General features: G+C 37.9%; 1 protein-coding gene across 1 annotated transcript in view; it reads left to right on the forward strand.

Annotated features, from left to right (window-relative positions):
- The window catches only part of LOC131063363 (probable rhamnogalacturonate lyase B), an 84,940-nt gene that overhangs the window by 12,202 nt on the left and 57,089 nt on the right, over positions 1–15,649 (forward strand). Inside the window, exon 4 of the mRNA XM_059212543.1 lies at positions 7,525–7,681. Within this exon, the coding sequence (XP_059068526.1) occupies positions 7,525–7,681 (157 nt within the window). The remainder of the gene's footprint in view (positions 1–7,524; positions 7,682–15,649) is intronic.

A 15,649-nucleotide genomic window follows, 5' to 3' on the forward strand; every position in this document is an offset into this window, starting at 1 on the left:
AAATCAGAAACATAGGGGAGGAAAGAATTTCAGAGGTAGAGGGAACTTTGGTAGAGGGCAGCAATCATCAAGAAGTGAAGAGCAGCAAGGCCAAGAAGGCGGTGGAGACTCTCAGAGAGCAGCATTTAGAGGATCCTATAGAGGAAGGAACAATTTTAGGGGCAGGTTTGGAAACTCAAGTAGAGGACAGTTTTCACCAGTAAGTGTTATCATTGCAATCAAGTTGGGCATACCATGAGTAAGTGCGCGGGAAAAGCCTCAAGCTCCACAAGTTCATACATGGGGGAAAGAAGAACTCAATTGTTGCAAGAGGAGGACACTCAGAGTATAACTTCTTCAATCAGCAAAGCAGGCCCAGTTACAGAGGGAGAAAATTTGATGATGAGGAGAACAATGCGCAAGATACCCCAAGCTCAAGAGCCAGCACAAAGGAAAAGCTTGTTTAGGACCACTTGTAGGTCACATGGAAAGATTTGTAAAGTGATTGTAGATTCAGGTTCCACTGAGAATATTCTCTCAGTTGAAATGGTGGACAAACTCAAACTAAAAAGATTACGTCACCTCACAACCTACAAGGTGTCATGGCTCAACCGGGGTCAACATGTATTGGTTGATGAACAAGCATGGGTGGATTTTGAAATTGGCGAGTACAAGGATAGATTATTATGTGACATATTGCCTATGGATGCTTGTCATTTGTTGTTGGGCCGTCCATGGCAGTATGATGTGAAAGCTACCCATGATGGGGAGAAGAACAACTATCTTATCACCAAGAATGGGAAAAAGTATCAAATGGATCCACTACCTGAACCAAAGGAAGAAAAACAAATAGGCTCAAGTGTGATGCTGATGAGTGGAAAAGAGTTTCTCAAAGTGTTGAAACAAGGACATCAAGGCCATGCTATAGTGTTGAAACTTAATGAAGAAGCTAAGGCAGATCCAATGAGTGAAGTGCCTCAAGAGGTGCAAAAACTACTCAAACATTATGCAGAAGTGATAGGAGATGACTTACTTTATTCCTTGCCTCCAATGAGAGATGTAAATCATCAAATAGACTTAATACCAGGGGCCAATCTACCGAACAAAGCTGCCTACAAAATGACACCTAGTCAAAATGAAGAGATCGGCAAACAAGTGCAAGAACTCTTAGACAAAGGGTTTATCAAGAAGAGTTTGAGTCCATGTACTGTTCCTACTGTGTTAGTGCCTAAGAAGGGAGGCAAATGGAGAATGTGAACGGACTCCAGAGCAATCAACAAGATTACCATAAGGTACCGGTTTCCTATGCCAAGGATTGAGGACCTATTAGACAATCTAGGAGGTGCAAGCTACTTCACCAAGGTGGACTGTAAGTCTGGTTACCATTAGATCAGAATCAGACCTGGAGATGAATGGAAGACAACCTTTAGAACCAATGCAGGCCTATATGAGTGGTTGGTAATGCCATTTGGCCTCACCAATGCACCTAGTACCTTCCAAAGGCTCATGAATGAAGTGTTAGTTAAGTTAATTGGTAGATTTGTAATTGTATACCTTGATGACATTCTGATCTACAACAGGTTTAAGGAGGAACACCTCAAGCATTTGGAGATGGTTTTGAAGAAGTTCAAGGAGGCTCAACTCAAGATTAACCTTGAAAAATGTGAGTTTTTAAAAACAGAGCTGGTATACCTTGGTTTTGTTATTTCTCATGGATGTTAAAAAATGGATCCAAGTAAGGTAGAAGCAATACTTAGTTGGCCTGTCCCTAGGGGTATAAGTGAAGTTAGAAGCTTTCATGGAATGACATCTTTTTATAGGAAGTTTGTGAGAAACTTTAGCCATGTTTGTGCTCCTATTCTCAATACTATTAAAGGAGGGATTAAATGTCACTCTAGGTGGACAGAGGAAGCCAACAAGGGGTTTGAGATATTGAAAACCAAGATAGCAGAGCTGCCAACCCTTAGATTGCCTGATTTCAATCAGTTGTTTACAGTAGAATGTGATGCAAGCCAAAGGGCAATAGGGGCAGTTTTAAGTCAAGAGGGATATCCTATAGCTTTCTTCTCAGAAAAGTTAAATGAAGCTAAGTAAAGGTACTCCACATATGACTTGGAGTTGTATGCAATGGTCCAAGCATTGTAAAAATGGCGTCACTACTTGTTGCCCAAAGAATTTGTAGTCTTCACTGACAACCATGCTCTTAGTTTTCTCAATGGGCAAGAGAAGTTGAACCAAAGACACCTAAAGTGGGTTGAGTACCTACAATCTTATACATTCACCATTAAACACAAGAAAGGGACAACCAACAAAGTTGTTGATGCACTAAGTAGGAGAATCATGACCATGTAGGAGATTCAATTGCAAAGTGTGGGTTTGAGTGAGTTAAAAGACCTCTACAAGGATGATAAGGATTTTGCAGAGATATATAATGTTTGTACTGATTTTTCTAATACTTCACATGTCTCTTATTCAGAATAAATGGTACAAGAGGGTTTTCTATTCAAAGGTCATCTTCTTTGCATACCTCAATGTTCTATGAGACAAAATATTATTCAAGAGAAGCATCAAGGAGGTCATTTCTGCATTGATAAGACTTTGGAGCAGGTTGGTAGGTTTTATTATTGGCCCAAGTTGCAATCAGAAGTGAGAAGGTTTGTAGAGCAATGTACCATCTGCGAAAGAGCAAAAGGAACCTGAAGCAATGCAGGTCTATATCAGCCCTTGGTCATACCTCAGAGGCCTTGGGAATGTTTGAGCATGGATTTTGTGTTAGGCTTGCCTAGGACACCTAGAGGATTTGATAGTGTGTATGTGGTAGTAGATAGGTTTAGCAAAATGGCACATTTCATACCTTGCAAGAGCACCAATGATGCCACTTATATTGTAGGCCTCTTCTTCAAGGAGATAGTTAGAATTCATGGTCTTCCAATTAGCATTGTGAGTGATAGAGATGTAAAGTTTTTGAGCCACTTTTGGAGGACACTATGGAGGAAGTTGGGCACCAAATTATCTTTTTCATCTGTCTATCATCCTCAATCAGATGGTCAGATAGAGGTAGTTAACGGGTCATTGGGTAATTTGCTAAGATGTCTTACCAAACAACATGGGCAGACTTGGGATCTAGTCCTTGGATAGGTAGAGTATGCATATAATGACTCAGTGAATCGTAGCACCGGTAAAAGTCCTTTTGAGATAGTGTATGGATTCCATCCTAGGGTCATATTAGAGCTCAAATATCTCAGTTCAATGGCACCCAAGAGTGCACATGGGGAGAACTTTGCAAAAGACATTAAAGAGGTGCATGATAAGGTAAGGCAGTCCTTACAACAAAAATCCTAGTACAAGGTTCAAGCTGATAAAACAATGAGGAAGCTACAATTTCAGGTAGGAGACTTAGTGTTGGCATACCTCAGGAAGGAGAGACTTCCAAAAGGGCAGCCTATCAAGCTCATCATGAAGAAAATTGGACCTCTCAAGGTGGTGCACAAGTATGGGCAGAATGCCTATGAGGTTGAACTTCCACCTACCTTGGGAATATCTCCTATCTTTAATGTATGTGATCTCTATCCATACAAAGGAGAGTCACCAATAAATCAAAAAGACATGCCATCACCAGTTCATGAAGATTGGGTAAAGGATTTGCCACCTAGTCAACCGGTTGAGTTAGAGAGTATCTTGGATACCAAGATAGTAAAAAAGACAAGGAAGGGAGTTTACAAGAACTATCTTGTTAAGTGGAAAGGATTACCAGATTCAGATGCCATGTGGATGTCAGAGGCAGATATACTTCAGCATGGAGTGGAGATTTCAGACCTTATAACTCAAGGGACTTGAGTTCTTTCACACAGGGGAGTATGGTGCAGGGCACCTAGCACTCCAAGAATGTAAGCATTGATTTTCTTTCAGTTTGTGTGTTAATATGTGATGTAATAATGGACCAACCATTAAGGACTCAGTAGAGCCATGGTTGAGTTGTCCAAATTTTGGTTTGAGTCAATTGTGCTCAGGATGCTGCTAGCCTGAGAAGTGAGTTGCTTAGGTAGGTCACAGGCAAATACTCCAGATGAATGTATTCATAGATTAGGAGTCAATTGAGTTGTGTTTAGGTCTTGTAAGGTGTTTGAGGACCTTCAAGAGTCTTAGAATGCAAAATTGCATCCTGGAGCAAAAGTTATCAAAAGTTGCTGAGCAACATTTTGCAATTTCTGGCAAAAGTTGCATTTTTTGGTTATGGGCGTTAGGTAGTTGGTTGAACCGACTAAACTAGTGGATATAAGCCAAATTTCACTTCATTGTACCGGTTGGAGGATTGGAAATGCAAGAGCAAGTTTTTGGTTTGTGAAACAATCTTGTTTCCCCCAGGTTTTTGATAGTTTTGTCTTGTTTTTCATTGCTTGTACGGTCCAGTACGGACTAGATGGTGTAAACTCATTGCCATCTTTGTATTTTCATTGTATTTGCTTTCAATAAGGTTGATTTGCAGGTTTGATTGTTCCAGGTTGTGAAGATTTCTGTCATTCTTTGCAACTAGGAGCAAAACCCTTGCAAGTAGGGTTTAAGAGCAAGAAATGGCTCTAGCCTAGGCATTCTTTGATGGCACTTGTTGTAATCATTAAGAATGCTAGGTTAGGGTTTGTATATAGTTTTGGAATAGGGTGTGTGATGTTGCAGGTCTCAGGAGGAGGAGAAACAATGAAGACCTATGCTCACCGCTGGGAGTAGGTGAGTTAGGACAGTAAGCAAAGTACGATTTGTGAGCACTTGGAGATTGGTGCAGGCCCAAGTGGCATATGTATGGAAAGCCCTCAGAGTGTCCTTGAAGGTTCCGAAGGTGTTTAGAGCAGGAGTTTTGATTGGTGAAAGGTTCTAGACCAAGTTTGTCAATCCACCAGTTAAGCCTAAAACCCCACAAAATAGTGCAGCATTGGAAACCACACCTGTACGGATAACCCAGATACACTTTTCCAGCATTGTCTACAACTTCCAAAAGGGTATCCGAATCCATGATTTATTCCTAGGCTCGTTTGGGACTTTCGCAAATTAAACCCCAAAAACCGCTTAAGGAGGGCTAATGCAATTAGGCCTATTTAGGTGCCAGTAGAGACCTAGAAGGCTTGAGAAACCATGGCGATGGAATTGGTGAGTCTTAAACTTCAAAACACAATGAAGACACCTTATTAATGCATTGGGAAACCATAAGGAGAGTTGGTGTGTTAAGATCCTAGTAGGAGTGGTTGGAGCCCAGGAGAGGTGAGTGTGAGCAGCTGAGGTGACAACCTCAAGTGGAGGAGTTGATTGTCCAGAAACAATTGGCTATACCTAGGAGGGAAGTCAAGAAGGTTCAGACCTTGGAGATCTCATTGTCATAACCCTTACCAAGTGCCATAGGAAGGACTTGAGTAGTTGTAGGGTTGAGTAGGACAAGTCACTCAAGAAGGTGAAACAATCAAGGCTCGAAGACTCTCTACATCACAACCTCGGAATATCAAACTATAAAAAGACCCAATATCCTTCGATCAACAAGGATATCAAGCATTCCATAAGTCCAAGCATATCGATATATGAAAAAGCTAATTAATCTGTTTAAAAGAGAATTGTTAACCATAAAGGCAGCATCGAACTGAATGGTGATTATCGAATTTAATCATAAAGTCAGCAAACCAATCATTATTCCTTAACTAATCTCCACTCATGAAAAGATGCGATTATTCTTAACCAATATTATTTGTTCACAAAACCAATTTTGGTATATTGTGAAGAGGCACGATTAAGGATAACAAGGGGGAGTGATTATATAGAGACAACGGACATGTCTCAGAATAACAGCAACCTCAGAATATCAAACTATAAAACGTCCCAATATCCTTCGATCAGCAAGGATATCAAGCATTCCCTATGTCCAAGCATATCGATATATGAAGAAGTTATTTAATCGGTTTAAAACAGAATTGTTAATCATAAAGGCAGCAAACTTAATGATGAGCATCGAACCTAATCATAAGGGCAGCAAACCAATCATATTTCTTAACTAATCTCCACTCATGAAAAGATGCGATTATGCTTAACCAATATTATTTGTGCACAAAACCGATTTGGATATATTTTGAAGAGGCATAAATAAGGATAACATGGGGCAGTGATTATAAAGAGACTACAGACATGTCTCTTAGGAGCCACCTCACCCCACCGTATAACAAGACACTCAATCTCATTCTAAGGAGCAACATGTAGATTTTTGTATTTTTTCTTTTATTTCCAGTTTTTGAAGGGCTCGTGTTGAGCAGGCCGAAGGCCCAATATCGTGTGCATAATCCAGTCAGCAATATATCAGAAACTGTAATGTCCCCTCCCTGAACTAAGATTAGTTCCCGTAAGCATACCCGCTGAGATCATATAACTTCGAGAGAGTCCCCATGGAGACAAAGTTCATGAAGACATGATGGAAAATCGTCTTATTCATAAGACTTCACGATTTTCTTATCAAGCATCCAAGTATAGCATGGAGAATAAGATGCAGAAGTGAAGACAAGGATTCTCATAATCAAGGAATGAAGGCTTTAAGAGCATACATCATACTAAAGCTATGATCATTATGCATGAAGAGGTCTTATGCACCAATCATGTACACATCCATATCGGCTGTCATATGAAGGAAAGATAATGGAAATACTGAGTAACATAGTTCGACAATTGTTATCACTATGTGATGATTCCATAGAAGATGGTCAAGCAATTTGATAAGGGTCAGCAAGCCGATCGACATTTATCGCTGGTCAAGCATTTAGCTTTGCATTCAACATTCCACTAGGGATATGTACAGTGATATTTTCGTTCCTTTTTCTTAGTGAGCATAGAATTATAGGTGAAGTACTAAAAGAGGAACCAAACTAGTTTGGAAATTCACTCTAACCTACAGGCAACCCATAGGCTGAGGAGTGTTTCCGTGTTTCATCAGAATGCTAAACTAGGTTTTTAGCAAAGGTGCGATCCAGTTGACAACAATATTATAATAATAGAGATTAGTCCTAGATGATATAGAAATGTCATATAACATACCCTTGAATACATTATGCATAATACTTGTGGATAAGGTGTATTTGCAAAGCCTCCAAGGGAATTTCTATTGAGTTTACATAGTTGGAAAGCTCGAGTCTCGATTATTTTTACTATCTCCAAGTGATGAAATTTATTGAATGTAAGAGATTCCTTAATGGTGTGAGGGATTAAGCACAATAATTTAATAGTGTCTAGGGCAGTAAGAGAAGTTATTAAAAGTCCCAACAATCACCTTGGCATTGGAATCTGTAAGGTATTGTTGCTAAAAGATAATATGTCCATGGTAGTGATTACCTAATACCAACTACATGAATGGAGGAATGGTTTTTTCACTTGAATATGCTATATTTTTCCTAATTATATTAATATTAAACCTTTTGTTAATTCATACTTCTTTACTAGAACTTTATTTTGAAATTCATTAGAACTTGAATGTATGCATTGCTATTGGTGCAAAATCATATTTAAAACAACTTTTGTTTACAGGTTCATCCATTGATCTTGGTGATTTGATATACAAACCACCAAGAAATGGACCAACTTTATGGGAAATTGGCATTGCTGATAGAACTGCTTTGGAGTTCTATGTTCCAGATCCAATACCAAAGTTTATCAATAGCCTATATATAAATCACCCTGAAAAGTAAGCTTCTCTTCACTCTTCCATTTTATTATGTTGTGATATTTTATTTGTAAGAGGTAAAATGGTTTTCTTTCTTGGTTGAACTTATACCTTTCTTTTCTCCTAGTTATTTTTCATATGGTTGCACATTGTATAAATTCAAATTTATATTACTTTTTGTCATTTTTAAGGGAAAATAAATCTTTTATTTATACAAATTGTAGTAGAAGATTTACAATAGATGGACATTAAATCTAAAGGGAAGTCTATCCCTATGAAAACAATAAACTTATAACACCTGGGCTTGAACCCCAAGCGGTAGAGATTAAACATTGATATAAGAAGCATACTAAATTTCACATGTTAGGCCAAATCTTGCCTGAAAATATTTGGGTTTACAAGGCGATAAGGGAAGTGTGCTATATAAACATTTAATCTATTGAAACACACCTATGAGCTATGATAGGATTAAGAATACGAGTGTAATATCCTCTGCTGATATATGTCTGAATGTGTAGGGAATATTATCAAACAGTTGTCTGATAACCTGCTGTTCTTATTTTCAGACTGTACAACCTGCGTATCATGCGGTTTTGGACAGCTATATAATCTTGCATGTTATGCAGTTTTAACTCAGTTTGAAGCACGCTGAAACTAACATTTTCTGATTGCAAAATGATGTAGAGAACATACAACAAACTAACTAGAAGAAATACTCCTCAACTACAACTCAAATATGAAATAGACATTTTAACAAACACTTGCCATACATGCTTCAGAAGAAGTGACTAGAATATTTAATGATGCTGTCATTAAGTTGTGATTTCAAATTCAGATTTGCAAACAGGCATAACAACATTTATTACTCAGACATGAATGACATATAAGATGCCCTCATGGCTGCTTCACTTTTCTGAACACTATGTCCTCAGAGAATTGACCAAAACATAGATAAAGAGAGGCCAAAAACCTGGTTAATTGATGCCAAAAACTTGGGATTCCTTCCACAATGATGACAGATTTATATTGGAATTTTTGGAAAACTCCAAAGTGAAAATTGCCCCTCTTGGAGCTGGCGCCCTATACCTGGTAGTTGCAGAAGCAGTAACAAATAATTACAGGAGTCTTTAGTGCCAAATAAGTAATGGAAACGATTGTCTTGGAAATACGAATCTGTTGCACCAATACCCACAATTTTCTGAGTCCTGAATCACGAGTTATGAGAAAAAACGTGGGGTTTGCAGAATCTGATCAACCTTATATCAGACCTGATATGTATCTGAAATTTCCTTCAAATTCACCTCCAAAAATGCTCCTAAGGATCGCCTAACACTTCTTAGTGTGCCGATGCAAGTGTGGGCCAAAATGAGCCAAATCGTGGCTCTCCTCCAATCTGATATAAGTCTGAAAATTACTGAGTTTAAACTCACAAGTGAAGTAGATGTCATCAGCTTCTTGTAGACAAACAATGAGGTCCTATTGCCTCCAAATGTCTCCAATGTCTCCTCAAGTTCGAATCTAGTAGGTTGGCCTTTGGCCACAAATTAGTACCAATGAGATCACTAAATTATCACCTCCAGCTGCAACCCTTCAAGAGATGTTTCACTCCCTAGTTATGCTATCAATGGGAGGTATCGTTCCGAAAGACAAATAGATCTGCAGAAACTCTTGGCTCCACTAACTCAATCAATACAAATATCAATTCATGGCTGTCTAACAATGAGGCTGCCTGCTCTATTTATTCTTTTCCTCACATAGGTCGACCTCCTTCTAGAAGATTCCTTTAAAATAAAATCATATTTAATTGAACTTCTAGAATATTCCCCTTAAATAATAATAATATTATTTAAGTGACTTTATTATTTAATTTGCACTTTAGATAATTAAAATACCGTTATGAATATAAAGTGCAACACACGTGACATCATACGTGAGAATTCATTATCTCACGAAAAATCATATAAAATGAAAATGTGAAGCCATAAACAACTGCCCAAGCGCCCCTCTTATCAACTCCTTGGTCTATGAGGGTCAAGTAATAGGCCAAACCCCTCTGCGGACTGATCTTGAAGAAAATAGGGACATTACAAAGAGTTTGTATTAGTGATAAATAAAAGAAGGTTGCCAAATGGACAAATTATGGCAAATATCAAAAATCTAAAGGGCAATGACATTATAGGTAACAAAAGGAAAGGAAATATCATGTACTCTATCTAAGAAAAGATTGTGGAAACCTCCAAGTGTCTTAAATGAAGCAGCTAATCCACATCTTTTTATGTTACTATTGTCTTCTCAAGAAGATGATACCCCTTTGTTTACCATTAAAGAGGCCCATTGTAATGTCCCTCTCTATAATGTACCTGTTTATAGTTTTAGAATTTATGGGTTTATGGCTGCCAACAATGGATAAAACCAACTCTATACTCTGAAATAGGTTACCCTTATGAGAATACACAAAATTAGGAACATAAATAATCACAAACTGTCATTTGCTGTGCCATGTCACCATTGAATTGTTAATGCATGATAGCCTCGGTAAGATAAATGATTGAATGAGAGATAAATGAAGTCTCTCATTCAATCATCTATCCTATCGATAAACTATGATGAAGACTTCAAGCTATTGTTCCTTCATTTGATGATCATTCTTCAATTTGTATATTCTTGCAAAGTTCGATTAATGCTTAACCACCGATAATCATCGGTTAGCACATAATACCGATTAATATCGGTTATCATATGAACATCGATTGTTATCGGGCTTAACCAATGCACTCTGATTAATATCGGTTAACATATTGTTATCGGGCTTAACCAATACACTCTGATTAATATCGGTTAACATATTGTTATCGGACTTAACTGATACATACCGATTAGTATTGGTTATCTTGCATATGATAGACACGCCGATTAAGTATTGGGTGGTTTGTTAAGTGATGTACACCGATTGGTAAATACTATGATAACTCAAAAGGTGTGATCAAGTTGTGTCTTGATCGGTCATGTCTAATAGACATGACTGGTCAAGGCATTGCTTGATCCACCTTGCTTACATATATATATCAATCGGCATTTGTGAGAAGGATGTTGAAGTCGACAGATACTTCTCTCATCTGCAACATACAAGACGATAATCAGATTTATCATATTAAAGATATAACACATATTCTAAAAGAAAAGATAACCTTGAATATAACTTGCATCTTGAATTGAAAATTGAATAACATTTACATGGTATCAGAGCTATAGTTAAATCGAACCTGAGGCTGTTCAATTTTGTGGAAAATTCAAAACAAGCATATATTCAACATCACATTTCTTCTAATGGCTAGTGCTATCAGATTTGAAGATAGACTCGGAGGAGGTGATGACTTCTCAGCATGGAAGTTCAGAATTCAGATGATTCTAAAAGAAAATAAAGTCGAATCATTTGTAAAAACTGAAACTGCAGAACCTGAGACTGAACCTGACAAAACAACTTAGAAAGAGGGAAATGAAAAGGCCATCAAAATCATAGTCGATGGGGTGAGAAATAATATTACGCCCATCATAAGGAAACATGAAACAGCCTACAACATGTTCAAAGCACTTGAAGATGCATTTGAGATATGCAATGCTAGTAGAACCTTGGCTTTAAAAAGAGAAATAAATCACATAGCCATGATCAAAGGAGAATCAGCCAATGCCTACTTCATGCGAATATCAGCCCTAAGGGATGAACTAGCAACTCTTGGATATGAGATCCAAAGCAAAGAATTAACACTCATTGCTCTAGATGGGTTGCCTAGTATATGGGAAACATTCGTCCAAGGCATCAGTGCAAGGGATGAATTTCCAAAATTTGATAGGCTAACGACAGAATGTCTCCAAGAAGAATCAAGGTTAAATAAGAAAGGGATCAAACAAAAGAATATAGATGAAGACCTTCAAGTTCTAAATACAAACTCAAACAAGAAAAGCAAGCAGAAACAATTTAGGAAGAGAAAAGGCCGTCATGGCAAGAACACCTTCAAGAAAGACCTTTCATAGATTCATTGTTACAGATGTGACAAATTTGGGCACTATGTTGCCAAATGCCCAGAAAGAGCCAAACAACAAGCCACATTTGCCAAAACAGGAAAATCTAAAAGGGAAGATGACTCCGAGAAGTATCTACTCTATTTAGCACTTACAAACCAAGCATCGAACAAGGTTAACTCCTGGGTGATCGATAGTGGCTCATCCAGACACATTACAGGATTCAGAGAAGTGCTAGACTCCATGATAGAGGAGAATGATGAGGAAGTGACTATTGGAGATGACTCCACACATCCAGTTAGAGGAGTTGGAACCTGCACCATCAAACTAAAGTCAGGCGTATCATTACAACTTAAAGGAGTATTATATGTCCCAGGCATCAAGAGAAACCTAGTCTCCATATCAGCACTAGAGGATAATGGATACAGAGTGACCTTCATGGACAACATAATGTTGGCTTGGCCAAAGAATTCATCCATCAAGAAAGCTAAAACCATTGGTCAAAGACAAAGCTACTTGTATGAGCTGTGCACAGAGCCCAACTTAGCCCTAATCCATGAAACTACATATGCTAATGAAGTTTGGCATAGAAGACTAGGTCACTTGAATTTTAGAGCTTTATCATCAATGGGAAACCTTGTCACAGGCCTACTTAAGTTAAAGAAATATCATTCAGGGGCATGCAAAGGATGTGCCCTAGGTAAAAATGCTAAGAGTGTTTTTCAAAATAGTACTAGGAAAACAAGTAAAATTTTAGAGTTAGTTCATTCTGATGTATGTGGACCTATGTCCGTACCTTCTTTAGGGGGATTTTTTGTATTATGTAATATTTGTTGATGACTACTCTAGGAAAACTTGGATCTACTTTCGGAAGTGTAAAGAATGAGAAGAGATCTTCAATAGGTTTAAAGAGTTCAAATCATTAACAGAGAACTACTCAAGAAATAAAATTAAAATTCTAAGAACTGATAATGGGGGGGAATACATATCAGAATTATTTAAAGATTTTTGTAAAAAATCAGGGATTAAGAGGGAGTTAACAATACCTTATAATCTTCAACAAAATGGGGTAGCTGAGAGGAAAAATAGGACAATTGTAGAAGCTGCCAAAGCTATGATTCTTGATCAGAATCTAAATGTCAATCTTTGGGCAGAAGCAACTAGCACTGCTGTATATATTCAAAACAGATGTCCTCACTCTCATCTTGAAGATAAAACCCCTGAGGAAGTCTTTACTAAATCAAAACCAGATATCAGTCACCTTAGGATATTTGGGTGCCCTGTCTATATTCATGTACCTAAGGAGAAAAGATTAAAATTAGAGCCTTCTGGAAAAAGGGGAATACTTGTAGGATATAGTGAAACCTCCAAGGCCTACAGAATCTATATACCTGGTCAGAAGAATATTGAACTAAGTAGGGATGTAATCTTTGAAGAAGACTTAGCCTTCAAGAGAGCCCAAAGCTCAATAGAACCTGAAGTCTATATCCCTACCCCTAGCATAGATGAAGACCTCGCTCCTGAGCTTCAGAGGGAAAGTCTTGAGGAAAATGAAAGTGAAACTCAAAACCCACCTAGAGAAAATTTCAAGAAAAGACCACCATGGGCCACCAAAACTGTAGAAGAAGCTCAGAAGTATGCTGCCCCTTTAGTAACTTTCAGAGAAAGCAAAAGGCCTAACAAACTTACCAAGTACGTCACTCTCTTGAATGATCTTTCAAGAGCAGCACCTACCAATGTATCAGATGCATTTAAACATCAAGTATGGAAGAATGCCATGTCTGAAGAATACCAATCCATTATGAAAAATGATGTTTGGGAAATTGTCCCTAGGCCGACTGGGAAATCTGTTGTCACCTCCAAATGGCTCTTCAAAATCAAACACATTGCAGATGGCAGCATTGAGAAACACAAGGCTAGATTTGTAGCCAGAGGGTTCTCTCAAAAGGAAGGAATTGATTATGAGGAAACATTTGCACCTGTAGCCAGATACACTTAAGTAAGAGCAGTCTTAGCCATTGCAGCATCAAAGGGATGGAAAATTCATCAGATGGATGTTAAGACAACATTCCTTAATTGTGAGATCTCAAAAGAAGTATACCTAGAGCAACCTGAAGGGTTTGAGATTCATGATACAGAGTCACATGTGTGTAGACTCAAGAAAGCTCTCTATGGGCTTAAACAGGCTCCCAGTGCCTGGTATGAAAGAATTGATACCTATCTCTCAAAGTTAGGCTTCTCCAAGAATGATGTAGATCCTAATCTCTACTATAAGCAAAACAAAGGTGATATGCTAATATTAATTTTATATGTTGATGATTTGTTAATCACAGGAAAAGATCACCTCATAGATCAGTGTAAGAAAGACCTTGCCAAAGAATTATGAAGGACTTGGGACTCCTTCATTACTTCCTAGGTTTGGAAGTATGGTAGAATACTGATGGCATTATACCAAACCAGGGTAAATATACCATGGACATTCTGAAGAGATTTGGAATGCTAAACTGCAGACCCATGACCTCTCCAATGGAGACAAACCTTCATAAACTTAAGGAAGCAGCTGCAGAATCTCAACCCTCAGATCCTACTCTATATAGGCAAATGATTGGGTCCCTGATGTATCTTGTAAATACGAGACCAGATATATGTTATGCAGTTAATGCCTTAAGTCAGTTTATGTGTGAGCCTAAGGAGATCCACCTAATTGCAGTAAAACACATTATGAGATACTTACAAGGTACTCTAAACCTTGGTCTCAAATATGAGAAAGTTGATCTAGACCTACACGGATTTATAGACTTAGATTGGGCTGGAAGTGTGACTGACAGGAAAAACACTTTAGGGTGTTGCTTCAGTTTAGGCTCAGCCATGATATCCTGGATCAGCAGAAAGCAGTCTACTGTGGCTCAGAGTTCCACCGAAGCCGAATACATTGCAGCTTCCATGGCTGCCCCAGAGGCAGCATGGCTTAGGAAGTTGCTCGTGGGATTGTTTGGAGAGCCTATGAAACCTACTATCATACATTGTGACAATCAGAGCTGCATAAAACTTTCAGTAAATCCAATGTTCCATGACAGATCCAAGCATATTGAGATTCCATACCACTATGTGCGAGATATGGTAGATAGGAATGTGATCCAATTAGAATATGTTTGTACAGGAGATCAGACTGCAGATATTCTGACCAAACCTCTTTCCAGAGTGAAGGTTGATCACTTCAGAAAAGGTTTAGGTATGATAGAAAGGTAATTTGCTTTGTAATTTGTATTTACATATCAATAAGATGTTTAATGTGTAAACTTCTTTGTCATGTTAGGACATTTTGGATTTTATCCCCTGGGTTCATATCTAAGAGGTGACGATCTCTCAAGATGATGAACACTTGTATGTAGACATTATAAGGTGACGATCTTATGATGTTCAAACCAGTTATCATGTTGGATCTCTGGTACGTCATGGATGTGCCATGACTGTGTTGTGGTAAAACATTTGTATAAAATGTTAGTGCACATACCACAACTTGGATAAGATGAGAATTTAATCATCCTCATATGTTTATCCTTGAGTATTGCATGTTTAGGCTATACTGATATCACATGCTTAGATGATATCTTATCATCACAAGATTGATGTGATGAACATTTGTATCACATGTTTAGGTGATATTTGATGTCATGTGATTAGGTGATATGATTTTCTGAAGAGTCAAATTATGTAATGAATACTAACCATCATTTGAATTGTGATGCTTGATATGTTGTTTTTCATTTATCTTACCTAGCTAAGAGGGAGTGTTAATGCATGATAGCCTCGGTAAGATAAACGATTGAATGAGAGATAAATGAAGTCTCTCATTCAATCATCTATCCTATTGATAAACTATGATGAAGACTTCAAGCTATTGTTCCTTCATTTGATGATCATTCTTCAATTTATATATTCTTGCAAAGTTCGATTAATGCTTAACTA

The sequence above is a fragment of the Cryptomeria japonica genome, chromosome 10 (genome assembly GCF_030272615.1).
Source record: "Cryptomeria japonica chromosome 10, Sugi_1.0, whole genome shotgun sequence".
Classification (NCBI taxonomy): Eukaryota; Viridiplantae; Streptophyta; class Pinopsida; order Cupressales; family Cupressaceae; genus Cryptomeria; species Cryptomeria japonica.